Raw genomic sequence first — 27,240 nt, 5'->3', positions numbered from 1 at the left:
ATATCTCTGCAGAGGAAGATTTATTAATGATTTAGTTGCTTTTTCTCCCCCTCTTTTAATCTCCATCTTGTTTGTTGAGTATGACGGTTCTCCTGTAGTGGTGCATTGTTGTGTATTTTAGCATCTGTGAGAAAGCTCTTATTCTTTACTTTTTGCAGGTGGTGGCCTCATGCTTCTATGGATTCTGTCCTTGACAGAGGTTCCTCTGTTGTCAGGAAATGACAAACACTCAGAAAATAGTTAATTTCTTGATAAAACTTGAGATTTGTCAGCTAATTCTTAGAAAGCCCTATGTTCTTGAATGCGTGTGGTAAAAGGATCTGTAGCCACATTCTGCAGCTTTCTTTAGATATGAAATACTTGAAAAATGCTTTGGCTCTCTGAGTTTCAGTTTGGGAGTATAGAATTGGCGGATTTACTTTGGATTTCAGTCTGTTTGACCTAGATCAGCAAATGGATTTTGACTACAGACTCCTCTGGGTAGGTGTTTGGGTACCTTGAGGACATGGGTTTTCTGTCTATAATTCCATATATATGAAATACGGATAAATGTCGTTCCTCTTCCCTTCACAAGGCTATGGTGATCTTAAAGTTAAGTAATTTTTCGAAGAATAAATTTGCCTGCAGAAAGATATTGTTAATTCTGTCTTAACAACAGAGTGTAATTAATAAGCCTTAATGATACCGCATGGAGGGAAAAATAAATACTGAATGTCTTTCCTTTAACAGGCAACGCTACTCTGTGCGGTGACTGAGGCAGAATGCTTTTTGACAGCATCGGGGTGGGGAAATAAGGTCACTGTGTGCAAGAACAGGAAGGGGTACCTTAGAGTCTGCTGGCATGCTTTAACTCAAGCAGCTCCTAGTTCTCACCTCTTCCTTTAAGGAATTTTCTCTTATTTAAATTAAGAAAAAAAAAAAAAGAAAATCCATGCTGTTTAGAAACAAAGACTCGAGGCATGGGTATCATTGGGCTTGTGTGGGATGTTAGTGTTCACCTCCATTCCTGGCTCTAGAAGCCAGCAAATTCGGTCCTTTTTTCAAGGGGATTTTTGTTCTTGTTTTTTTGGGGGATTGTTTTTGTTGTTTGTTTTTTTCCCCCTCTTGTCTTGGTCTTCCTTTTGAACTTTCAGGGCCTGTCTCCATTTCTTGCGCTTCTTTCACCTGCAGTTTCTCCTTCCATGCAAGCTTCTGATCAGAACCCTAGTCCCACTGCCCAGCTATCTCTGCTCCCTCCCACGCTGTAGTCTTTTCCCCTTTGCCTTCCTCAGTCTGTGTGTGGGTCCCTATCTCCATTTTCCTCCTCTTCCCATCTTGCTTGCTTTATTTCCTTTCATGTTCTCGTCCTGGCCCATCCCTTTACCCACCTTGGGTCCGGCATTCATCCAGCGTGGCTCCAGGTGCGATTTCCCCTTCTTTCCTACCTTGTGAGACCCTTGGGGAGGTCAGGCACTCTGCTCAGTCTGCAGAGCCTGGGCCTGCTCCATCATGGGCCGCCATGAAGACGCAAGGCCTGTTGGACTCCTCTCTCCTCTGACAGAGACATGGTCTGCTTGACATTGGGGAAGCATGCAAAGCATAAGCATGCTCAGCAAGAGAAGGCTCTTGGGAGATATTAGTTATTCACACTTCAGAAGTCTCTGCCTGCTCTATGCTACTATCGGATGCATTCATAAAAGCTTCTTTCCGTGTTCAGCATAATCTAAAGTTACTTGAGAGTCAGGATCCAAGAAAAGAAGATGAGTCTATAATGTTCTCTCAGGGGGAGCAATCTAATACCCATGCTTCCTGTTGACCTGGCTCACCAGTGTGACCTGCTGTGATGCCTTATGGTGGCTGCACCATTGGTGGCAGTGGAAGTCTTTTATTTAGGGAGAGCATCGATCAAAATCTTTCAGGCAGTGTTCTCTTTGAAGTCCTGCATTATCTGGCCCTCTTTCTTTGTGATCTCTCTCTGGCAACTTCTACGTTACTAATTAAAAAACAAACAAATAAATATGAATCACTTATTGGTTCCATTTAGATTGTAAAGACTTCGGGTGCTATTTCCGAGGATGTTTTAAGGAGAACAGTGCAGGAGAGTGGGCAGATTTGATAATATTTCTTTGTCTGCTTTCAAACACTGCAAGAAGGAGAACAGAAGAAAACTGATGCTATCCACTGGCCCCTTCAGTGGTAAAAAGTAGAGATTCTACAGATAATGCTTTTTCACACTTCTTAGATAATAAGTAATTGGCTTTGAAATACATCAGAATCCAGGGAGATATAAACTGTACTGAAACAGGTTTGCTGATGAAGGTACAGTGGTGTGGCTGATCAGGCAAGCCCGTCTCCAGATCCAGCCTGTAAAGCTTGCAACAGCAGTGCTGTGGTTTGGAGTAGCCTATGCCAGCTTTCATTGTGAAGTAAGTTATTGTGGGGGAAGCAGTTTATTTTGCAGATGGCAACTAACAGGTTTTTTGGTCTATCTTTGCCTTCTGTGAAAAACAACCCAAGTCTGTCTTCATGCAGCATATCATATACTTACGGTTTAGCTGGAAATAAAATAGACTTAGCTGTGGCAACAGAACGCCTCTGATAGCTGTTCTCAAAAGAAACGTGGTGTTATCAGTTATCTCAAGACAGAGACGTATTGTATCTTAGAAGATTGGGAGAGCTGTCGTCAGACAAAAAGGGACAGACAGTGTCTAGACTGCACAGCTCAGTGCAGGTAGAGTTTCTCCATAGCTCCTTTATTACTTCTGCTGTTCGCACAAAGAGAAATAAGACAGAAACCTAAGCAAGTTTGAAGGTTTTGCTGTAAGTTTTACAACTATTTTGCAAGGGACAAAAAAAAAAAACAAAAAACAGTTTTTAAACTCTATAGGATATTTCAATCTAGATTCTGTGCAGTCTGGCCTCCCAACCCGATCACTGCATGTCCACCAGGATGCCAATGAGTCTATTAAGTTGTTTTCTAAACAGCAGTACAAAAAGCGATTTAGTTTTCCTGATGGCCCAAGCATTTCTTGCTGGGAGCTGTGTCATTACCAGTGCGGTGGTTCTTTGGCCAAGGATAATGAAGGCTTCTGGTAAAAGAATTAATATTTAAAAAAAAAAATAAAATCTGTATTCAATCATATTGAGCAGTTTTACAAACTTATAAAAAGCCTCTTTCAGTTGCAAATGTTTAAATATTTAAAGCCTGCAAGATTTTTTTCTGTTTTTATAGTGGGTTATGTACTGAGTATACAATCATGACCATAAATGTGTTTTTCCTGGTGTAAGACCATATACTGTGTATATGTAATAATTTTGTGGGATTCTGATCACAAGCTCTGGGCAAGAAGGAAGCTAGTCAAGACCATTATGACTTCAATTTAACATGTTTGGATAGGCATTTTCCCTGGGTGCGTAATGCTGAGTGTAGATGTCGTTGTCCTCTGTGGTTACAAGCTTCAGGGCCGTGAGAGTGGCGTGAGCTCATGTACAGCTGCTTTTGAGCAGCGTGTGCTGGTCAGCTCATGAGCTGCTGCTCCGTTCCTGTGCCGTGTACCATCAGCACAACAAATCGTATGTACCTGGTCTCTGTCTTAACAGGATAGAGAGTGGGATCTGTGCACGCTAACTGCAGCATCTTGTTCTGGGTGTCTGCATGCTCGGGGGTGGGAGAGGTTCCTTGGGGGGCTGCTGAAACACCAGAGTTGAAATCCTGTTTCTGACAGCTCTCTGGAGGAGTCTGCATGAATACCTCAACGATGTATTTGCATTTGGTTCAGAGAAATAATATATCCCGCAAGCTGTTTATTTCTCAAAAGCAGGTCTGTCTCAGATTTTCCCCCCAAATGCTGAACAGCAGTATTATGATCGTGCGTTATTAATTCTTTTGACATGTTTTTATTTCATGGAAAACGTATATGTTGAGGCCGGGTATGAGTTGCTGGATCCCTTTCAGAATTCTGTTAAATCTGGAAGCAAATCAGATTACTTTCTTCTACTATGAGCATATTCAGCTTAGCTTTCACATGAGGTGTTGTATGGATGAGTGAGCCCAGAGCACTCCAGCTGGTGCAACAGCTTTATTTATGCAGAGCGATGGCATGAAAGGGTTTTAGAAAATGCTTTTAATAGATTCAGGAGGGATTCGTATTACTGCTGAACCACCAACCTGCTTAAGTTCTTACCCACTTCACTTGTGTTTTCAATGACAAACTGTGGGCTCTGGGGGGATCCAATTGATTGAGAAACTTTCCTGTGTGGGAGCACATGAATGAGAGGCTTTCTTAATCTCTCTTTGTATGTTCCTAGCATGTACTGCATAGCAGTAAAGTCTCCACAGCCTTTCTGTCCTTACAAATTTTAGTATGTCTAATAGAAAACCAAGCAGTTGTGTAGCAATATCTGCTTCTGAGCTGTTAAGAGATTTGTGGCTATTCAGGGGCTTGACTGGAGCTCTCCATTTCATGGAATTATAAACTCACTGAGGTTGGAAAAGACCTCCAAGATCATCCATTCCAACTGTCTACCTACCACCAATATTGCCCGCTAAACCATGTCTCTCAGTACAGCATCTCAATGTTTCTTAAACACCTTCAGGGACAGTGACTGCAGTACTTCCTTGGGTAGCCCATTGCAGCACCTCACCACTGTTTTGGAGGAGAAATTTTTCCTGATATTCAGCCTGAACATCCCCTGGACCAACTTGAAGCCATTCCCTCTAGTCCTATTGCTAGTTATGTGAGAGAAGAGACCAACCCCATCTCACCACAACCTCCTTTCAGGTTGTTGTAAAGGGTGATAATGTCTGCTCTGAGCCTCTTCTCTTGGGATCAAGTAAAATACTGAAATCCTCTTCCCTCAGAAAGACATTTGGCTCAGACTTTGTCCTTAATTTTGAAGGGAAAACGCAGTTGTTGGGAGACGGTCACAATCCGAGCAGTTGGAACTGACCATTCCCATTGCTTGGCAGATGAAATACTGATTTCCCTTTCAGGAATAGCCCAAACTACTTGTTTGTACAGTGCTCTTGGGGCTGGCTGATGTAAAAGCTTTAAAAAACTTAAAAATTGGCTCTGTAGGTTTGGCTATAGTATTGGCATTCCTGACGAGTAAATAGCATCAATCATTGGCACAAGGGAACATAGTGAAGAATGAAGAGTGGAAACAAGTCCCTAGGGCTTGGGGAGTGATCACAGCTAGTCCAAGGAAACCCTGCATGAAGAGCCTCCTTGGAGGTTCCTTTCAGAAGGTCAGCATACAGAGGCTTCACTTAATGTAATGACTACATGTACAATTGCTGCGTTTGTATGTGGGTGTATATGTGTGTGCGTGTATGTGTGTATAGGTTTATGTTTGAGTGTGTGTGTATGTATTTGTGATGACTTTGAACGGGATTCAGAGAAGGAAGAAACAAAAAGGGATCCTTGCCTGCCAGAAATCTCTAATGCAAGGTTGTCTGGAAAGTATAGCATGCAAGGAATTAGACTGTTTACTGCCTTGTTGATACTGTTGACAGTCATCAAAAGTAATTTCAGCTTTGTGGTGGTTTTTTTTTTTTTTTTTTTCTTCAATACTGTTTGCAGACTAGACTGGCTTGATTCACAGAGCAATCTGTGCTTATGCTTCAGAGATGAGATTTTTCACAGAGGCAATTGCAGAGGTGTACAGAAATACGTTATTGCACTCGTTGATAGATCTACTGACAGGTGTGTAGTTGGGGAGAAAGATGGTATGCATCAGATGTGTGCAGGGTGGGACTGCGCTTTGCTGACATCTGGCAGAAGATCTGGGATCTGGGACAGCTGCTAGCACCACAGCATCACAAACAGCTTGAGGACCTGAGCGTAATGAAGATAAATGAGCTCAAGCTGGAAGCTGAATGGCCCTAAAGGTAGAAGTAGTAATGAGTGCGGTTACTCTGAATGCTGTACAGGCAGGCTTGCAAGACGTGTTTTTAGTGTCATGTCTTGTCCTTTACATACGTATACGTTCATTATTCCAGATTTCAGCCTACCTTACTGGTACGCTGATTAGTTTGAATTTCTGTAAAGCTGCTGTGGCACTTGACCCGATTTCTATGGTACAGTCTGATGGACTGACTGAGCGCTCAGATTTGTAGTGCAGTGCAGTCCGCTTACTTGGTAACACCAAATTAGCTGGAATAAGAAACCAGTGTCAAATTCAGGGACAAGTAACACAGTCGCTAATGGCCTGCCAGCAGCTGTGTGCCAGTGTGTGACAGTCTGAGAATTTTACGTTGGTTTCACAATTTAGCTAATTTGCTGTTATCAAGCAAAGCAGTGGGATTTAGAGATTTCAGTGTCCAACCAAGATAGGCAACTTTGTGGGCTATCTTTATTTTCGTGACAGATGATGAATTGTATGCTCTTATGGTTACTCTGCTTTACTTAAGGCCATTTCTCTTTGCTGCAGTTTTTACAAAGTGTGCAGAATGGTAGGGTATCCAGTTCTGAGACGAGCAAAAAGTAGGCAGCCAAAGAATATTGAATCTGTTTTTAGAAAATAAACCCAGTTGAGGAACTCCCTCTTCGTCCTGTTCTGCACTGACTATACAGGGGGATTGTTCATGAGCCTCAAGTGCTGGTCTTGACCATACCACACCTAGAGCTCCCTGCTTCTGAATTCATTAAAATATATATATATATATTATTATTTTTTTAATCCCAAAAGATAGCCCAGTGGTACAGAAGAAGCAGCTTCACGTAACACTTCCTTCTCTATCAGAGCACTATGGATATGAGCAGAAGCAGACTGCAGTCTGAACAGCAATCCAGAAGCCTTCTGTTTGCAGTGCTTCCTTTATAAGCTGAACAACCAAACTTACTCCATGCCTGTATCTATACTGCTGACCTTCAGGCTTGAACTATTTTTCTGTTACTAGCTTTTGATGTCTCATTTCTTTGCTTCCACAAAAACACTGATGAAAACGTTCTGGGTTTGTGTCAGATTTTTAATGTATGTTTTTCTTGGTAAGAATCTTTTCAGAATTTCAGGTACGTATGATCTGTGCAGAATAATGTGAAGCATGAACATTTTGTTAATGAGGCAGTTGTTTGTAGTTTTCAATATTTTCTTAAGAAAACTGGACTTTAAAGATAAGATTTTCCAAGAAATCTTTGATATATTCCCATGAGGAACTGCTAAAGATTCATGATACGATGACTTCAAAGCTTCTAAAAAAATCCTCTCTTCAGTTCTATATACTTCTCCTTCCTACTGAATTTGTTCTGTATTTCTAAAGAGGATAAATATATCATGTCCAGGTATTCCAACACAGATGTATTCTGTGAAGACTGGAAACTCTTGCTCAATAACCAAATTTCGGTGGTTGTTTTTTGCTTGGAACATAGCTGATACAGTTGCTGCTTTCTGGCACGTGTTAAATTCACTGCTTTATGCTGCGATGGCCAGCCATGAGCGTTGTGACTGCTACAGAACCCCAGTCTGGCTGAGGCAGGCAGGGCCCTGTGTGTCCCTCTGTATCCCTGTGTCCCAGCCCCTGCTCCAGCAGCACCACCCAGAGCAGGGTGCCCAGGCCCACGGCCAGGCGGTTCTGGAGAGCTGCAGGGAGGAGACCCCACAGCCTCTGGGCAGCCTGTGCCAGTGCTGCCAGTGCTCTGGCACCCGCACAGCGCAGCACTGCTCCTGGTGTTCAGGGGGAGCCTCCTGGGATACAGTTTGTGCCCATGGCTTTTTGGTCTGGCATGGGGCACCACTGCAGAGAGCCAGGCTCTGTTTGCTTTGCATCCTCCTTTCAGGTGTTTATAGGCATTGGTAAGATACTTGTGAGCCTCTTCTTTAGGCTAAACAGTCCCTAGCCCTCTCAGCCTTTCCTCACAGGGAGGATGCTCCAGTTTCTTAATCATCCCTGTGGCCTGACATTGGACTCTCTCCACTATGCCCGTATTTCTTTTGTACTGAGTTCCCCAGAACTGGACACAGTATTCTAAGCGCAGCTTCCCCAACGCTGACTTCAGCGGAAGGATCACCTCTCTTGACCTTCTGGTGATACTTTGCCTAATGCAGCCAAGAATATTGTTAGCCCTCCTCGCAGCAAATGCACATTACTGACTCGCATCCGACTTGGTGTCCACCAGGAGATTCTAGATCATTTTCTGCAGAGCTGCTTTGCGGTTCGGTGGAACTGAGCACATAGTGGTACCTGCAGTTGGCTGTTTTTCCCCCAGTGCAAGACTGCACTTCTCCTTATTGAACTCCATGAGGTTCCTTGTTAGCCCACCTCCCCAGCTTGTCATTGACCCCCTGAGTGGCAGTGTGGCCCTCTGGTGAGTCAGCCATTCCCACCAATTGTCATCCATGAGTTTACTGAGGGTGCGCTCTACCCCACTGTCATGACCTTTAATGACTTTTAATGTTAAGCAGGACAGGCCCAGGACTGACCCCTGGAGTACTTTGCTCATTACTGGGCTCCAGCCAGGCTTCGTGCCACTGACCACTGCCCTGTAGCTAGTTTTCAGTCTGCAGTTTTAACTTATTGGCCGCCTTTCATCATTAGGGAGGTGGTTGAGTCACCATCCTTGTGTTTAAAAACCATTTGGATGTGGTGCTCAGGGACATGATGTAGCAGAGGGTTGTTAGAGTTGGGGTACTATGGTTAGGTCATGGTTGGACTCAATGATCTTTAAGGTCTATTCCAACTTGAGTGATTCTATGATTAGTACTCATGGTATGCACAAACTCTCAGCTGTTCTTATTTTGGAGCAAGAGTTGAAGGTGGTTTATTTGTTTTGCATTGGTTCATCATTATTTCAGAACTGTAGATTTTGCAGATGGAATAATAATAATGTTGCTTAGTTTAATAGCTTAGTATTTTTGTCATTATATTTGCTTGATATGAATCTGCTATGGCATTGCGGAGAGAAATTGGGATAACATTTCATCATAGAGTGGCTTGACTTGGAAGGGACCCCAAGGATGACCAAGTTCCAGTCCCCTTGCCAGAGTTCCTTCAGCCTGTCTTTGTGCTCCAGCCCTTGGGTCATCTTCACATTTCACAGAAGGTTAATAGCTGAGCCATGTTGGCCCTGTGTCTGTTCCTCATTGCTTCAGACTTCAGACTAAATTTGGTTTTTGTCTTCCTCTTCGCATGATATTTTATTTCGTTATTATTTTTTTCCATATGACTTCAAGCAACTTGCTTTCCCATGTCATGATTATAGTCATTCTGGTATATTAATGAAAATGTGGCTTTATTAACAGTTTGTCATGACTGTACAGAATTTTCCCTTACTGTGGACAGCACAGATCTGTGACTTGCTTTTGGCAGGGCCATACATTTATGCCTACTTTAGCGATGTCCAAGGGGAAAGCAGAAAAAGGAGATGCAAAGAATCAGCGCATCATATGAAGGGGTCTCATGGCTGATGTCTTGACCTCTGTGCAGTGGAGTGGCACAGGCACCGACACATCCTGCTGCCTCTGCTGCAGGAGCATCAATGTCTGGTGCAGCTCTGTATGGACCTTGGAGATGGTGGCGTCTTCTGCCTCACAGATTTGCCACAACTTTTCTCTTTGAGCTCTTTGTGTTCCATCTGTGCCAGGCATCCTTTCTTTCCTCATAGCTTATTTATTATGATTTTTTTTAAACCTACTCCAGTTTGTCGAGTTCTGTGTTTTTCTGCAAATACAGAGGTGCTTAGAACTGAAGAAGAGTACTCTTTTCAGGAGTGTTTTCAAGCTGGTATTCCTTGTAATTCTCTCTGCAGCTGAGCCTTTGCAGAGGTTTTACAAGAGGCTGAGCGTGACAAGCACTTGCTGATAGTCTTCCTGGATTGCTGCTCCACATTCATTATCCCTTGGAAGGTTTGTTATTTGTTAGTCTTCCAGTGCTGCCATAGTTCTTCTGTTGGTTTGTAAGTCATTGAGATGGTTTGAGTCGTTTCATCTGGTGTCATATCGACTACATTCTCTTTCAGATCTCTTTCAGCTGTCTGGTTGCTGTGTGATATGGGATACAGGGTTAGGCCAGCAGCAGAAAGGCCTGGACTGCAGCCCCAGCCTTGGGGCTGCTTTGCTCCACGAGCTGTAAGGATGGCCTTGCCACTCCACTGCAGCCGTTCCCCCCACCTTTAAGAGATGAACAATGTACCATGTGTTTCCGTCTGTGCTTCGAAAGTGTGCTTAAACAGAAGTGGGAAAGGCCTCTGTTCTCAGTGACGTGCTGCCTCAGCAGGAGGAGCCTTCAGCTTCATGAACTGCTTGCCTCAAGCATCTAAACCTTGTCTCCTAGGAAAGCTGAGTGATTAATGGGCATTAATGATGAGCATGTATTCCAACAGGCTGGTGTTTCAAATACTGTCTTATTTCATCTTTTTTCCTCAGTATTTCCTTTTTTTTTTTTTACCTTTAGTTCTCCCCACCAAAGCAAAAAAGGTGTTGCTCCTACTCCTAGGTTCTTTTAGGCTACTGCTAGGTCACTTTAATTGTGTTTCCCTCTGACAAAGTAAAATACATGAAAGGTTCAGGTCAAATGAAGTTTCCAAGTGCTATAAAATGCACCTGATGGGGCCTGGGTTTGAGCACTGACAACGTGAGTGGTGCTGTGCTAAGGCCTGTCTTGGCCTCTGTCCAGCTACTGCAGAAGTGTACACGCAGAACTTGACGTTTTTGTCTGAACATGTAGTGTCTGTGTAAATGGATTGTTAACATGTGCTCAGGACAAAAACACGTTTACTAATTTACCTGGTGACACATGTCGTTTTCTGTAGTGGCTACCCTCCTGGTGCTGTGGGGAGCCTTATGTGGGGTTGATTGAGTTGAGCTAGCGGCTTGCCCAGAGCTGCAAGAACTGCAGGCTGTGCTCAGCTCACCCTGGCTTTAGGTTAGCCGGTGTGCCAGGAGCCAATTTAATTTGTTAACCCAGCAAAGAACAAAACACTAAATTATTTTCTTTTGGATTATTAAGGTTCATTGGCTCAGTGAAGGGTCTGAGGAGGTTGAGAGTGTCTTTAAAATTCCCCATCCAGTGTCCAGATTTGATCCTTCTCATTATGACAGACGTTAGGTAGCCTAATCCCCTTGTACTTGCTTAATATTTGCTCACTGCTGTTCTGTTGCGTTCTGTAACCTTCTTGGTCATCTAGATCAAAGTGATTTAGAGAGAAGTATGCAGCCTGGCAATATGCTGTATTATTTTAGAGTGGGTAATTGCCATCTTTAAGGCCCATTTTATATAAAGGCATAATAAACATATTGAATCAGAGTTGAAAGTGCCGTAATGAGTGAGACTAGCATCATACATTAGCTCTCTGAAAGGGTAGATAACTGCAGGACAAGGGGAAATGGTTTTAAGTTGAGGGAGGGAAGATTTATGTTGGATGTCAGGGGGAAGTTCTTTCCAGAGAGAGTGGTGAGGTGCTGGAACAGGCTGCCCAGAGAGGCTGTGGATGCCCCGTCCCTGGAGGTGTTCAAGACCAGGTTGGATGGGGCCCTGGGCAGCCTGGTCTAGTATTAAATGGGGAGGCTGGTGGCCCTGCATGTGGCAGGGGGGTTGGAGATTCATGATCCTTGAGGTCCCTTCCAACCATGGCCATTCTGTGATTCTGTGAAAACTTTAATAATGTCCACTGCAGCATGCTGATATTTACATGTGTGTGTACGTGAGGCAGAGACTGAAAAAGGGAAAAGGTCTGCTTCTAGTTTGCAAGTAGCAGATGCTTATGATCGTGATGGCTCATACTTAATGATTTTTTCTTCCAGAGTGAAGTGTGCATATGTAACTGAATGGCTGCAACTTTCAGAAGTTGCTCTAAAAGTAATGCCTCCTATTTATTTTCATGGAAACTGCAAGAGTTATAAAGTGCACAGTAACATGTTGGAGCTACAAAACACTATTTTTTCAATATAGTGACCAGTATTAGCCAAATGATGTAGATAAGCTACTTGAGTCACTCTTCATTCTGTGCTATGACAGCTGTGCGTGGCTGCCCAGAACGTGGCTTGTCTTTCATGTCACTGTTGCCACTGCTGAAATGCGCCACCCACTTCACTGTGCTCACACCCACTACTTGGTCTCCATGATGTTCAGCAAGTGTCTATGAGTGCCAATAGATGCTGTTTTTTCCACATGGTGGAATTCAGTGACATCCTTTTGCTTCATACACTCTTCCATGTCAGACGCCGTTCTGTCGGACTGCCCCTCTGCCGCCATCTGTCACACAGCAACAGTGTGTAATGGGATACTGGTGGGAAGGTTCAGCATCTGCTGTATTACCACCACCATCCATCTCTGATGTTATGGGCCAACATGTTAAAATGGGAGGCATGACTTAGAGCAGCCCTCTTATATTATATGAGTTACTATATTGTGAACTGCTAATAGTAATAATAAAAGCCATCTAAGCTATGTATGTGAAGTGGTTTGGCTTACACTTTTCCTTCATGTTTCTTTTGGCTCCTAATCTTGGATCCTTTTTCCATATTTCATCAAGTCTATTTGCCATTCTGAACGTGTGTGGGCCACTGGATCATCCAGACAGAGGAACATTTACAGAAAGGTGTGAGCTCCAGAGTATTTCCTGATGTTGATTATTTAATGGTATCACTTGAATTGCAGTGGATTGATTCCTCCATTTTGGATTTGATAAATAGAACAGATTTCCTTTGTATGAAATATAACCAGCCAAAGACTGATGTAATAACACAGCCATTGTGGAAGTCCTTTCTTCAGTACTGGTGGTGTATATGGCATACGGTGACTTCAGGAGAATTCCTAAAACAGCTTTTGAATTAACAAGGCTGTAGAACAGTATCTTTGTGTCTAGTGACATTTTCAGACACTGTGTGTGCTTAAACTTTCCTGTGTACTTAGATGCAGGCAAGTCAGATTTACTTATAAGTATACATGGAGTATTGGTCTGCAGCTTTGTCTTTTGTCTTCCTGCAATTTCTGCCTCCAACTGCAGCTTTCTTGTTGACGCCTCTTGACTCATAAAAGGTTTTAATTTAATTAATTTTAAAGAATAGAATCAATTGAATCGATTCAGTTTGTGTTTTACAGCACAGTGCCAGTTGATGAAAATTGAATTGCATTTGCTTCATTGCTATTTGGCTTGCAGTAGTATTGCTGTCTGGTTGTAGAAGTCACCGGTTTGTGGCACTCAGATGAACTGACTGTGTTGTCCTGTGAGCAAGTTTCTATGTTTCCTGCTGGCTTTTGGTTCTCCTTTACTTGTGCCTGTCGAGTTGAGACGGAGAGGTGTGTGGTCCCTAATTTTTCATTCCCTGCCTTCTCAGCTAATGCATTTCTTCTTCTCTGTTAATCAAAGCACTGTTTAAAAAACTTTTACCCCCAGCTCCTTGCTGGATGAAGTCTGTGGGAACAGATTAGTCAGGAAGTGGAAGAGTGATGTGCAGTAAATAGTATATCCTGCTAAAGACAGGCTTGTTTTTATTCCCTCCTTATGGTGTCTTATTACGTGGCACTTTATACCACTGTTCTTTATAGTATACTGTAAAACTGGTGAGACATTTCAGTACGTAAGACAATATTGTGCTTTTTTTTGCCATAGGCTTCTCAATAATCTTAACCTCAGAGTAAAATCAGGCTGTGAATGGCAGTACTTTCCTTGTGCCTCTGTTTGACTAGAAAGTTATGTTTCTGTCCTTTGTGTGTGCTCTGTATGTTGTTGTTTTTTTTTTTTTAATGGTCATTGATCAGCACATAAAAATCACGGGGAATGGAAATGTAATTACTGAGAAAGACAAATAGACAGTAGCAGCAGGTTGCATCAGAAACCTGGCCAGAATGTCTGATGACAGGGGAAAAACTGAAATAAAATTCTGGTGTGATGTGCAAGAATTGACAACTAAAACTAATGATCCTTGAATTAAAAAAAAAAAAAAGGTTGAAGACTGTGCCAGTTAATGAAAAATCATGCTGAATCATTGTTGGAGCTTGGCTCCCTTTCTAGGATAGAATATTTATTTGGCAGAGATGCACTGCATAATGTAGTGCAAAAGCTGCATGGAAACAAAATTAGCAAGCCAGTTCCTGAGGTTTCTTTCTGTGGATACCAAGAAGACATCCCTTTTCAGTGAGCTGTGCTGGTGAACTGGTAATGGTGGAGCCTTCTGTTAACATGGGACGTTCCTTGAGGTTCTCTTGCTTCTTACAGGACTCTGTGAGGAACAATAGCAAGGCTGGGAACCTTGTTTTTCCCTATTAGTGACATTGCTCTGACTTTTTCTAAACCTTCCATGGGCTGTTCTCACAGTCCTTGACCTACCGTTGGAATCGCGTTAGGCTTCATATTCTAGAGCAGAGCTAGTCCCTGAAGGAAACACAATATTGATGCCATATAATTGGGGTCATCTTTACACTTTCTTTTTTCCTGCTTCACTGACCCCCAAGCAAGGTGGAAGTGCACAGGGGCTGGGGGAGACTGGAAGGAGTAAAAGAGAAAGTGCTGATATGGCTGGGAGGAAAGGCTGCTCAGCAGGTAGCGGGTTGCTCATCTACTCCTCATCTTGCACACAGTTCTGGGAGGCCCTGGCTTTGGCTGCTGACAGCCTGATTTGCAATTATATAAAGTTAGCATAACTCTTTGCAATCTAGGATGTATCAGAGTATCTGTTTCCAGTGTGGTCTTGTTGCGTTTTCCAAGAGAGAAGGACTATTTCTCTTTTCTTGTCTTGTGGTACCACAACTGGACCGTCTTCCTTACCCTAGCAGGTGATCAACCTCTGTATTTTGAAAAGTGTGAGGTTTGCCTGGTTTTCCTGTCCTTATGTGATATATAAAAATATACTCAGGACGGTACTGCTTCATGCTAAGGGTCGCATGGTGGCATATCAGTTTTAAGTGCATATATCATAATGCGTACACGCAACAGCTGTTTCTTGCAAGTGACACAGTCTTCTTTGCCTTTCTTCCCTTATCAGATATAAGAAACATTTCTATCTAAACATGGGTGAAACGGAGCAGAGGCCAACAGCAGGATCCCGGTTAGGAGCTCAGGAGAACGCTGGGATCAGTACCTTGGAGCATGGACAGAAACCACCTCTGACACCTCCAGGAAAACTCATCTCCATCAAAATTCAGATGCTGGATGACACGCAAGAAACTTTTGAAGTTCCGGTAAGGATGTGAGGGTTGGGTGGCTGAGGATTGTTGAAACATTTCTCAAAATACATGGTTTAAAACCAGTTCTCTTTTTATTTCTGCTCTGCAATTTTTTGATTAATGGATTTGTGTTGCAGAGAAAATGGCGTGTATGATGATGCAACAGAATAACATTAAACAGTTAAGTGAATTGTAAATTACAGTTAGTATTTGGTTTCTGCTTGAACAGCTTCAAAGGAAGTGACTGTCTTTTGGTGGTTTTTTTCTCTCTTCATGTATTACATCACTGGCTTCCCCTACTTTCTGAATACTTGATGTATTTCCTTGCTGTTCTTGTGCTCTTGATCTAATAAACTATAGCACTAGATGACTTTTATTTTCCAGCCCTCTGGCAATTACTTACAGTGGTAACTTGAAATCATCGAAGTTATCACCAATTTATCAGTCATACAGGCACCAAGTGCTCATATGTGCAGTGAGGGCTGGGAAAGAATCAAAGCTACCTCATGTAAAGTTTCTCTCTGCGGTCACTGCACGCTGGTGTTAATCTAGGTTTGTACTTGCCAAGTGCGCAGTTACTACTGCTTTTCTGTGTGTGTTCGTGATCAGAGGAATTAGTTTGAATTAATTTTGATACAGTAACACAGTAACAGGGATGTTTTATGCTATCTGTTAGCAACCATTAATGACTTTAACATGCTGCGCTCAGGTGTTTAACATGGTAAGACTGTTGAACACCGCTGATGTTATGAAAGAGTACTGGAATGTATGTGTTCCAAAGTTCTCGACATTCAGTGAATAGGAAACTGGAAACCTGAGTTCAAATTTCATCCTTTGTTACGTGCGTTTTATGTTGCCATAGTAACCTCCATGCTTTCTTTGGCTCAGTTTTCCCTTTTGTGAAATGGGGGGTAACCAGCGAGATGTGTAGAGGTCACTGCATATGCTGTATAAAATTGCTGACGCTTACTGGTGAAATATTATCCCTGTATTAAAGTTGAAAGAGTTATGATTAGGAAAATCCACATAAAAATTAAGTTTTCCTTGTTTGTAAGGTGTTTTGTGGGTGTGTACATGCGTGTGCCTCTTGGGCTGCTCTCTGCTGCTATTTGTGAGTTGACTGGAACTGCATGGGCAGTCTTAGAATTTCTTGCAGTAGAAAGAGAACTCTCCAGACACGTATTTGTAAACAGCACTGTCACAAATTGAAAGGATCGCCCTATATAGCAGCTTGATATGGTTTTGCACCCTTCAGAATGCCTGCTGCATATCTACAGTGAGCAGAATAAAATCAGTAGTTTTGGAGTACAAACTGCTGTTCAAAAATACAGCTCTAGTTTAAAATACCAGATTCTGATGAGAATTTTGCTGCATGTTGTATGTAGTACAAATTCCCAGAAATGGCAGATGAGAGGTGATGATTTTATTTCCTAGCTGTTAAAAGCTTTCAAAAACTCTTGGGAAATAACACAATTAATTAAAGTTTATAATGCTCTTTAACAAACATTTAGTAGGAGCTATTTTCAAATCAAATCCCATTCATTAAATTGTATAGAAGCAGGCTTGAGTAACAGGTGGCTGCAGTACAGCTGTGTAACTCTAGCTTTGCTTCTCTAGCAGTTTGAGAAAACATTTTTTTCCACCTTCAGTATTAGAAGACTCCCAGATTTCTTTCTGTTTATAAACATAAGTGGCTTCTGGAAGACCTAGGTTGGAACAACCATTCAGATCACTTCAGTGTGAATATTTCCTCAGGCATTTACTTCATAACTACGTCCATTCAATGAGAGCCCAATGGGTTTTAAAATCAGAACTAATGAAATATACAGAATATTTGGAGCAGATTCCTGAAGCTTTTTGTCTCCAAGTTATGCGTAGCCAAATGGAACTATAAACATGATTTTCAGTCTGTTCTAAAAGACATTAATTTTTTAGTCCCATCTCAAAGAAGCGGATTTTTTTTCCAATGCATACAAATTGTTTATTCACGTTGAAAAAGCATACTTTTTTTTTGCTACCAGATTGGTGCAGTATACAGAGAGAAAAGAAAGTGATGCCATTTCAGAGACAGAATATTTTAGGAGCAGCAAGTATGGCTGTGGCAGGAGATGTTAAACGTATATATCTGAGCACATCTGTTTGCTTTTTGCACTACTGGGGGTCTGAGCTGCTTTTTCTGAAACTTCAGCTCCTGGCTAAACCTTCCAAATACAGTATGAGAATAAATCAATCAGCTGTTGTGTTTCTCACAGCTTCAGGAGTTTTGCTGGGTGTTATTTTCTCTGTTAGCAAATAGAGCAAACTTTGACTGGTTTTGTGTCTGCTTACTCTTTACTTTGTAGGAAGGTATGAATTTTGTTATGCCACTTTACTGTTTGCTTGTGAACTCTGTAAAAATAGAAACCAGCAGTGGTGCTTCTCCTTCCTGACCTCTGAGACAGAAGTAAAATAATTGGGACTATCCATCTGCCTAGTCCTCCTTCCTTGCTACTCCTAGAATTTCTGTTGTTGTATCATCAGCCTACCCATTAGTTAAAACTGGAACAGAGTCTTAGTCCATGTGATCTTTTTCATGTCTTGTTTTATGGGTTATGTGTTTTAATTATCTTCCAGTGGACAAAATTAAATCCCATTGCACTTAGGCAATACTTTTCCTCTCACCATATGCAAATAACCTATGTTATTAGAGCAAAATCTTTGAGATTTGTCTGCTCTGTATATAACAGCAGAAAAGCATGACCTACTTCCATGCCTCTCACCAGTGCTGCTGGTTAAAAGTGAAGTAGCTACTGTCGTTTCACCTTCACTGTGGAGAAGTGTTGACCAGCTTCTGTGTTGTGGTGCTATCTAATTATACTATGTCCAGCACGTATCAGTATGGGCCTGTAAATCTGTCCTGAACTCTCAGACAAGAGCTGCCTTCAGCTGCAGTAATAGGTGGTCAGTGCCTGAAAACCAGGCCTCTTGCTCAAGGCTAATGCCCACACAGTGCTTGGAGCTGTTGGCCACGGTGGTGGCTCTATGAATGGACAGCATGCAAATGTGTAATCAATTTCTGTTCCTTTTTTCTTTTCTGTTCTTCTTTTTTTGCTTTTAAGTGTGCCTTCTGATTAGGCTATGTTTGCTGAAAAATGAAAAAATTAGTTAGGCATGTTAACTGGAGGTGCTCAGAGGTCCAAAATTCGGCTGATGATTGGTTGAGTTATGACCATCTGATGGAATGAGCAATTGCAGTCCTTTTTGTCACTATGTGAGTGGACAACAGCTTTCACCAAAATGACTAACGTGAAGGAAGAAGAACATTTGTTCACGTTTGTACACATAATGATAATCATATCTAGGTAGATCTAGGGCATTTTTTGAAAGGTTAACACTTCAACTGTATGGCTTATGAAACACAACAAACAGGTTTTGTGTCATACAAGAGATGTAGGAATGTACAGTTCTGCTTTTATTGTGTTCAGTTTCATATCTAGTTAATTTGAAGAGAATGGGGTTGATTTTATTAAAACAGCAAGAATAATGTCTTTTCCTATATATATATTTTTTTAACCTGGTCTCTCCTGTAGGTTCAAACCAGTTTGTATAATAAGAAGTTAAGTTTTAAAAGACAGCAAAAATAGCTGATGGTTGTATTTACTGAAGGTCATTCTGGAAAAAAAACCAAAACCAACAGCTTAATGCTTATGCCACTATGAAATTTATATTATTTCTTGCACTGAAGCGTTAATAAAAATAAACAGAATCTGCTTGAAAACTACTCCTAAGCAGGAAGAATCAGTGCTGTTCCTTTCCAGGTGATGCTGAAGGCGTTACCGATTCTCATGTGAAGCTGCTGTAGGAGTCAGTGACTCAGACCAGGTCTAACCATGACTGATGTGATGCCTGTCACCGGTCGTATCAGAGTCTGGGAGTGAACGGTGCTGATTTGACTGGAATGATGCTATTGGTGCTAAACAGAAAGTCAGAGCTGTTTTTTTCCCTTTAGCATCAAAGGTGAGATCAAAGTATATCACAGGAGGTGAGGCTTCTTTTCTCAGTAAAGCTCTGGTCTCTTTAATCACAAGCAAACCACACTCCTCTTTATTGTGTCTAAAAGAAAATAGTTGCTTCCTTGTTGTGGCTGTCTTTTGGAAAGACCAAACATGCTTGCCTGTCAGATTACCGCAGTTTATTAAACATCTGTTTTCTGTCTCATGTAAACTGTCTTTTCCTCAGAATGTGTTCAAGCTTAGTGAAATAGGCTGGCTTGGAAAATGTCATTCACTTTGAGGGATTAACACCTGGTTTATTAAGCGAAAGGAGTCTCTTAATAGAAAGCGGGGTGAGGGTATAATCCTTAGTAAACATCAGCTGTAAACATTTCGTTTCTATTTGCTTTCTCAGAAGAAGAGAGAGACTTCTTTTAGAAGATCTGAGAATAAAGACCAAACGGTCTTGGTCTACAAGTATTTATCTGCCACTGGAGTTCAGATGTGCGTTGGCAGGGAATTTCGTTGCCTCATGTTCAGACTTCTGAAGAAAAAAAAGACCTCATAATCCTGCTTGGGCTGTATTTCTTAAGGCTCGTGGTCTGGCGTGGGGATTTTGGTTGGTTGGTTTTGTTTGTTTGTGCAACCATATAAAGGTGGCTCATATTCCCTTTGTGGGGAAAGTACCTTCTATTAAGGGTACTCCCAGCTAACTTGAGGCTGGTGTAAGTATGTCTGGAGAAGCTTCATATTAAAAGCTCTCAATACTTAACAACAAACATTACGTGTGCTGTCTTAAAATTTGTACAGACATCGTGTTACTCCATTAAGAAATTTCAGCTACATTTTATAAATGCATACGTTATTTTCCATAACATTTATGGGCTGTGCTAATTGTTCTGTCCTAGATATTTACCCCTCTCCTCAATGCACATATTATATCCATTAAAGTATCTCAGAATAAAACAACGATTTCCAAAGGACGTCAGACAATAAGGCAGTGCAGAAACATGAAACAGTGTTTTATGCTTTCTTAGGCAGCTCCAACTGTTATATGAACTGCATTTTTTTCCAGCTTAGGAAATGAACAGTAGGTCAGTTGTCAGTTATTCATCACCCTGAGACTTTCTTTTCTTCACATGACTGAAATTATTTGGCTATTGCTGTCAGACTATTTGCAGTGGAAATCAAGCATTTAAACATTAACTGATTGTCACACCAACCCCACTGGATGTTCTGAAATTGTAAGGAAAGCATTTTTTTTTCTAATTCTGAAACACATCAGTTACGTTTTTCACAGAAGAGTATTGGGGAACACCCAGTAAACTGATTTTATTTTTTTTTTTTCTCAAAAGATGATTAGAATGTCAGGAAAGGCAGGAATGAGGTGAGGATTGTCTGGATGAGGAGCTATGAGATACATTTTAGAAGCTTTTGGTAGCAATGGTAATAGGGGGACAGCTGGACTAGATGATCTTGGAGGTACTTTCCAACCTTGTGATTCTGTGGTTCTATGAATTTTTGGTTACCTGTGGTAATAATTTATGTACTTTTGAAAACAGAAAATTATTTGGAAGCGAAATTCTATGAAACTGAAGAAGCAGACTGTTTTAAAATGCTGGTTTTTTTTTTTTGTTTGTTTGGTTTGTTTTTTTTTTTAATGTTTGTTTTTCATAGTTTGCTGGTTTGATTGTTACAGTATTCTGTAGAATGAACGCAATGAGTGGAAATGTAATTATAATTGCTAACGAATCCAGTGCATTTTCAGACTGAGTGGGTCGCCACTGAAGTATAGAGACCGATGCAGCAGAGTCCTTATAGCTCTCTACAATTACCTGAAGAGAGGTTATGGCAGAGTAGGGGTTGGCCTCTTCTCCCACATAGCTAGCAATAGAACTAGACGGAATGACCTCAAGTTGCACCAGGGGAGATTCAGGTTGGATATTAGGAAAAATTTCATCTCCAAAAGAGTGGTCAGGTGCTGGACTGGGCTGCCCAGGGAGGTGGAGGAGTCACTGTCCCTGGAGATGATCAAGAAACATTTAGATGTTGTACTAAGGGGCATGGCTTAGTGGGGAATTACTGGTGGTAGGTGGACGGTTGGACTGGATGATCTTGGAGGTCTTTTTCAACCTTGGTTGATTGGTGATTCTCTGATTCTCTGATTTCCTGCTCAAGATGTATTGGGAGGGATGTTTTAACCTGGGTCAGAAGAAGGAGGGGAGCTGAGCTGTTTGTTTCCTTCTTCCCCTCTGAGAGTGAGAGTTGTCTGTTCTGGCTTTAAAGATTTTAAAACTTGATGTCAGACTCTCAACTAATCACTCACTGCTTCCTAGTTAAGGATGAAAACATAGTACCTTCAACAGGCTGTTCATCATCCCTGACTCAGATTCGTGTTTTAGGACAAGATTAATTGCTCCCTGGAGTTGCTTGTATATCCCTGTAAGGGGAGCATAGGGCAATAGCTTGATGTTCATTTATCATCTAGGCACCTAAGTTGTCGCACACCTTCCTTTGTTTCCTTTTAGCCCCTATCCATGGGAAGTGGTGAGTCTTTGTATCTGGTAGGTGGCCAGCTGTGCTGGTGGATACATAATACCTGCCATAGTGCTGCTTTTCTCTCTCCTGGTTGTAACAGGGAAGCTGCAAAGCAAAGCATGCTTTGGAGGAACGATGCATTACTGCTGTGCTGCAGTGGTGCAAATGCATGCCATCATTAATTTACTTAAGCCCATTCTTTGCTTGAAAAGGTGGTCGAGCTTAGGTTATTTTCCTTAAGCTTTGTATGAAAAACAGTTGTCTTTGCTTCTAGCCATACGCTCTGCAAGGACATCATAAATGAGCTAGATAAGCTTTGGGTGAAAATAGCTGCCTTCCCCCTTCTCTCCTCCCCACCTCTCCCCTGAGCATGATTGTTTAAATAGCCGTGTTGTCTGCAGCTCAGGAATGGCAGTGTAAGGATGGTGCTCTGCAAGAGTACGATCTCATGTTAGACTTCAGGCATTTCAAAGCGCACCCAGCTTATGCTCTTGCACTAAAACTTGAGCAAAAGATCAAGGAACTTGGGATCAGATGTGAAGCATCACTGGTATGTGATTATATCACGCAGCTCGATGAATGGCCATTCAGAGCACTGAATTTCAATAACTTGGATTTCAGGTAAAAGCAAATCTCCCTGTAACTTATTCTCTCGCCTGTTTGAGAGATGAAGGTGCTTTTATCACAGAATTCCTTTTCAGTTGCTGTCTTCCATTACTTTGAACAGAGTGGAAAGCAGTTTGTATAAACAAAGGCTTGAGCAATGCAGAATAAAATAGTAGCAAAATTTTATAAATTGTCCATTCTTTCCTTTTTAATGCATTATCTGTTGGATATTGTCACATGCTAACAATTTTTGCCTGATGATAACACAGGCTGTTGAAGTGCTTCTCTCCAGCTTTATTTGTCTGCTCTTGGTTCTTTGCTCTGCATGCAGTCTTTCTGTGCCATTTAGCTTGGGATATTTGTCTTTGGGCTTTATGCCCATGTGATCATCAGGCTTCATCCTGTGCTTTTTCTTTTCTCAGACCTCAGCTCTGCCACAAGCTCTCTCTAGCTCCCTGTGTCTGCAGGATGCCTGGGCTGCTGAGCTGATGGAGCCGCAGCCTCAGCAGCTGCTGGAGATGGCGTTGACCTGTCTCTCTGCTGCACTGGCAGAGATGCTTGTCTGGCCCTGTGCTAAAGCAGCTCACAGGGCCAATCCTGCTTAAAAAGCTTCATTTCCATCAGCTTAGCTGGAACCAGCAGTTTACTACAAGATGAGGTTGATGCTTGTGTTGGTACAACAGAGGGGAGGAAAGGTGCAAGATTGTCCTGGCAGGGCTTCAGATTTGAGCGAAGCTGCTGTAGTCATACAAGGCTGCAAAGATGAAAGAGAGAACAAGTGTGCTATGGGACTCCAACCATTTTAACGCATAAATATCTGACTTTACATTGGTTTGCATTCTAGTGCTTCCTTGCTTGGCACTTTAACATACCTTTCATTGCTTATCCTCCTTGTCTTCTTTGCCTTTCTGCAGCTTCTTTGCAACTGGTGGTTCAATTGCTTGTTAGTGATATTCACCAGACTAATGGGAGATAGCAGTGCAGAAAAATTTTAGAGTCCTGAGCATATCTCCTTCTAGGTCTTCAACCACCTTCATTGTGACGGTGACTTCCTTCACAGAATCACAGAATCGTAGGGGTTGGAAGGGACCTCCAGAGATCATCAGGTCCAACCCCCCTGCCAAAGCAGGTTCCCTACAGCAGGTCGCACAGGTAGGCATCCAGGCAGGTCTTGAACATCTCCAGAGAAGGAGACTCCACCACCTCCCTGGCAGCCTGTTCCAGTGCTCCGTAGTGCAGTGTCAGGATGCTGTTACTACAAATCACATGTTAGGTTGTTTGGGGGAGCGAGATTCCATCACTTTAGATCTGCACAAAACTAAAGAATTTCTCTGTATTTCTCTGATAATTAAATTCTCGTCCACATTCATCTGCAAGATGAATCTGATACTCTCTGAAGGGGTTCCAACCAGTTTCCAGGTTTAAAAAACTTTAGAAGGCTTAGTAGTAGGCTGCTTAGCTGTCAACTTGTCTCCATTGCTCCAATGGGATGCCTTGACAAGGCTGTGATTACAGCATGTACGCACAATTAAATATTGCTTTTTACATGACAGTGCATAAATCACATAAAATGCATGGCTGGAAATGTCTGCCAAGGTCTTTGTAGCTATCTGAATAAGGCTAGTGTGTTAAAGTCATTCCTGGATAAATACATCAATTTTGAATAAAAAGTGATGCATGAGACACACGTGAAATGCCTGATAACAAATATAAATAGCAGCAGCAGAAGTAGATTACAATATCTCCCTTTCTTATTCACATCCCTTAAAAAGAGGCTTTAAGTGATAGAAATTGCACAAACATAACACTGCCAGAATACAAATAGCAAATTGTGAATTACGACTTAGTGCCAATTTGCTTTTTGATGGCCTGTTGGCAGATGCAAATATTCTCATGGAATCACAGAATCACCAAGATGGGGAAAGACCTCCGAGATCATCCAGACCCAACTGTCCACTTACCACCAGCGTTTCCCCACTAAACCATGTCCCTCAGTACAACATCTCAGTATTTCTTGAACACCGCTGGGGACGATGATTCCACCACCTCCCTGGGCAGCCTGTTCCAGTGGCTGATCATTCTTTGGGAGAAGAAATTTTTCCTAATATCCAACCTGAATCTCCCCTGGCAGAACGTGAGGCCATTCCCTCTCATCCTATCCCTAGTTATGTGGGAGAAGAGGCCGATCCCACCTTGCCACAACTTCCTTCAGATAATTGTAGAGGACAGTCAGGTCTCCCCTGAGCCTCCTCTTCTCCAAACTAAACATTGTCAGTTCCCTCAGCTGCTCCTCATAAGGTTTGTGCAGGCCTCTCACCAGCTTTGCTGCCCTTCTCTGGACACGCTTGAGGACCTCATTTCTTTCTTGTAGTGAGGTGCTCAAAACTGGATGTATAACTGAACGTGTGGCCTCTCCAGTGCTGAGTACAGAAAGGCAATCACCTTCCTGCTGCTGGCAACACTATTTCTGATACAACTAGGATGCCCTTTGATTTTTTGGATGTTCATGGGCAAGATATTCATGCAATACACAGCAGTAGGCAGTTTTTCCCCTTACTTTTTCACTGCTATCTTCTCACGTAGTTTTCTGATTGATCCTGGAGTCCTTTCTTCTTTTGATCTTCAATTTGCTTTCCTTTTATAAGTCCGGTGCTGCTCTCATGCTATAATACCTTCATGTGGTTCTCAATGAGCTTATTTGAAATAATCTCCATCTGGTAGATGGTGGACAGTATTTGTGTTTGGATGCTGTGTAGTTTTCAGAAGCTTGTTCTTCATGAATAAGGGGGACATCTTTTGCTTTTAAGGGGCTCTTGGTATTTTAGTGTTTCGTTACACATTGATGCTTGGTTTTATTCCCTTCTGTCCTCCAACTGCCATCTCATCTAACCCTTGTTAGATGAAACGTCGTTCATAAATGAGATGTTTTAAGCTTGCTTCTGTTCTAGAGTTTGTCAAACCATTCAGGGTTTTAATTTTTTACTTCATGTCAAAGGATTATTTTGTGTTCATGTCCCTTGAAAGTCTATGGAAACTTCTAAAACTAAAATTCAAGATGATTGGAATAGCACGTTTAGCTTGGTAATCCTGGCAGTCTGAAGAAGAGCAAGGTAGAAACATCAGGCTGCAGGAAAGCAGGATTTGTGAGCAGGGGGAGACTTCATAGTTGTAGCTGCTTAAAAAAGTCAACAACAGCAAAAAAAAACCCAGAAAACAACAATGCTGAAAATGCCATGAAATTCTTCTAGAGTTACACCTGATGTGGAACAAGTGGATTTTCAAACTTTTTGAACGAAGTCAAACTGGATTGCTGTTAATAGTAAAACAGAGCTAAGAGAGGATAGTCTTGTTTCACTTAACATGAACTGAGTCTTGCATTGCTGTTCCTTCTTGTGTCTGTTTCATGAAATAAATAACTTTGAACAGATACATACCTTTCAGAAGAAAGGTCACCTCTTTGCAGAGCATTTCCAATCTGTACTACTTACATTTTGTTACAGGGAAGATCACATATACACAGTTTAGCCAGGAGAAGTGGAAATGGTTACAGAGGAAACAGTTCAGCATTTTCCTGGGCCAAGGGAATGACCCTTTGATGGGTCAGTTAACACCTTTGCTGTACTGAACTGCCTTAGTTCCTAAATAGATGTGGCTGTGTTTCAAACATAAATGTGATGTCATTTGGAAAATGAGAAGGGCTTATTTCACAGTCAGAGATCTCTTGGAATATGGACTCAGAAGATTTCATCACATATCCTACAAAAAAAAAAAAAAAAGGCAATCAACTAAGTATATGATGTATTTGAACCTGTAAAAATGTTTGAAAAAGACTGAGATTAAAGTTGAACAGCAAAATTATGGCAGGTTAACGTGTAGTGCAAAGAGTTTCTTCAGAACTAAATGGTTGTATATATTTTGATTTATTTTTTATTTTTCCCACTCTGCACTTTTAATGTAGGATGGAATTTCTCATGATAATGAAAGACAGTCCTCTTTTACGGTTAATGTTTTTCTAAACCCACAGCCTCAGTGTGCCCACAGAGCACAGTATTGTGTAGATGAGCAGTGATGAAACAGTGTTCTCATACTTTGGTTCTAGTGAGTGTTGTTGTAATGCTCATTTTGTCACCCTGTTGGTTTATGCAGTTTGTTATGTGCCGCACATCTGCAAAGTTGGTAGAATAAGGTTTGTGTCTGTGTGGCTGAGCTGATGCTTACTTTCACACTCTGCATAAACAAAACCTTAAAACGTGCTGCCCATCTGCCATTGCGTCATTTAACACTAATAAATGGGCTGGTACACACACAGGTGTTTCTTCATTGTGACATTGACTTCTTATAAACATCTGTGAACCTTTGGGCTGGGTTATTGTTTTCAACTTCTCTCATTGGTATTTATCATGGGAACACAGGAACGTGCCTTTTTAGTCTTCAGGAGGAGGCTCAGGGGAGACATTATTGCTCTCTACAATAACCTGAAAGGAGGTTGTGGCAAGGTGGGAGTCAGCTTCTTCTCCCACATAACAGTGATAGGACAAAAGGGAAGGGCCTCACGTTGTGACAGGGGAGGTTCAAGTTGGATGTTAAGAAGAATTTCTTCTCTGAAAGAGTGGAGAGGCATTGGAACAGGCTACACAGGGAGGTGCTGGAGTCACCGTCCCTGTAAGCGTTGAAGGAAAGGGTGGATGTAGCATGTAAGTATGTGGCTAGTGGGCAATACTGGTGGTAGGTGGATGGTTGGACTAAATGGTCTTAGAGGTCTTTTGCAACCTTAATGAGTCTATGATGGTATGACTTTACAATAAGAAAGAAAAAAAACAACAAACAGAGCTTGAGACGTCACTAGAATTTTACTGAGAGTTAAACTGAAAATTAACACCTTCAGCACTCTTAACAAGTTCATTAATTCACCGGCAAAGGCCCCTTAATTACTTGAAGATTGAAATTTTTGATGAAATGACGCTTGTCAGTCTGACCATAAAGTAGTATGAAAGGACTAAATAAAAAACTTAATCTAATACTTTTGATTCGGTTCATGTCTTA

The 27,240-nt window shown here is 41.7% G+C and overlaps 1 protein-coding gene and 1 long non-coding RNA gene across 9 annotated transcripts in view; one reads left to right on the top strand and one right to left on the bottom strand.

The window, feature by feature from the left end:
• Window positions 1-27,240, bottom strand: part of LOC128071612 (uncharacterized) — a 679,004-nt gene that overhangs the window by 322,557 nt on the left and 329,207 nt on the right. The gene's annotated exons all lie outside the window — the stretch shown is intronic.
• Window positions 1-27,240, top strand: part of FARP1 (FERM, ARH/RhoGEF and pleckstrin domain protein 1) — a 202,393-nt gene that overhangs the window by 25,202 nt on the left and 149,951 nt on the right. For 7 of the 8 annotated variants that reach the window (XM_052705860.1, XM_052705858.1, XM_052705857.1 and 4 more), the window contains one exon: window positions 14,902-15,097. In XM_052705860.1, coding sequence (XP_052561820.1) covers window positions 14,927-15,097 — 171 coding nt within the window. In that variant the 5' untranslated portion in view covers window positions 14,902-14,926. Of the gene's footprint in view, window positions 1-9,725; window positions 9,823-14,901; window positions 15,098-27,240 lie in introns of all 8 variants that reach the window. The other variant, XM_052705856.1, reaches the window with a different exon arrangement.

Source organism: Tympanuchus pallidicinctus, unplaced genomic scaffold (genome assembly GCF_026119805.1).
Source record: "Tympanuchus pallidicinctus isolate F22 unplaced genomic scaffold, pur_lepc_1.0 scaffold6, whole genome shotgun sequence".
NCBI lineage: Eukaryota > Metazoa > Chordata > Aves > Galliformes > Phasianidae > Tympanuchus > Tympanuchus pallidicinctus.
Note: the sequence above shows the minus strand (reverse complement) of the source record. Positions and strands in the feature narration are given on the sequence as shown.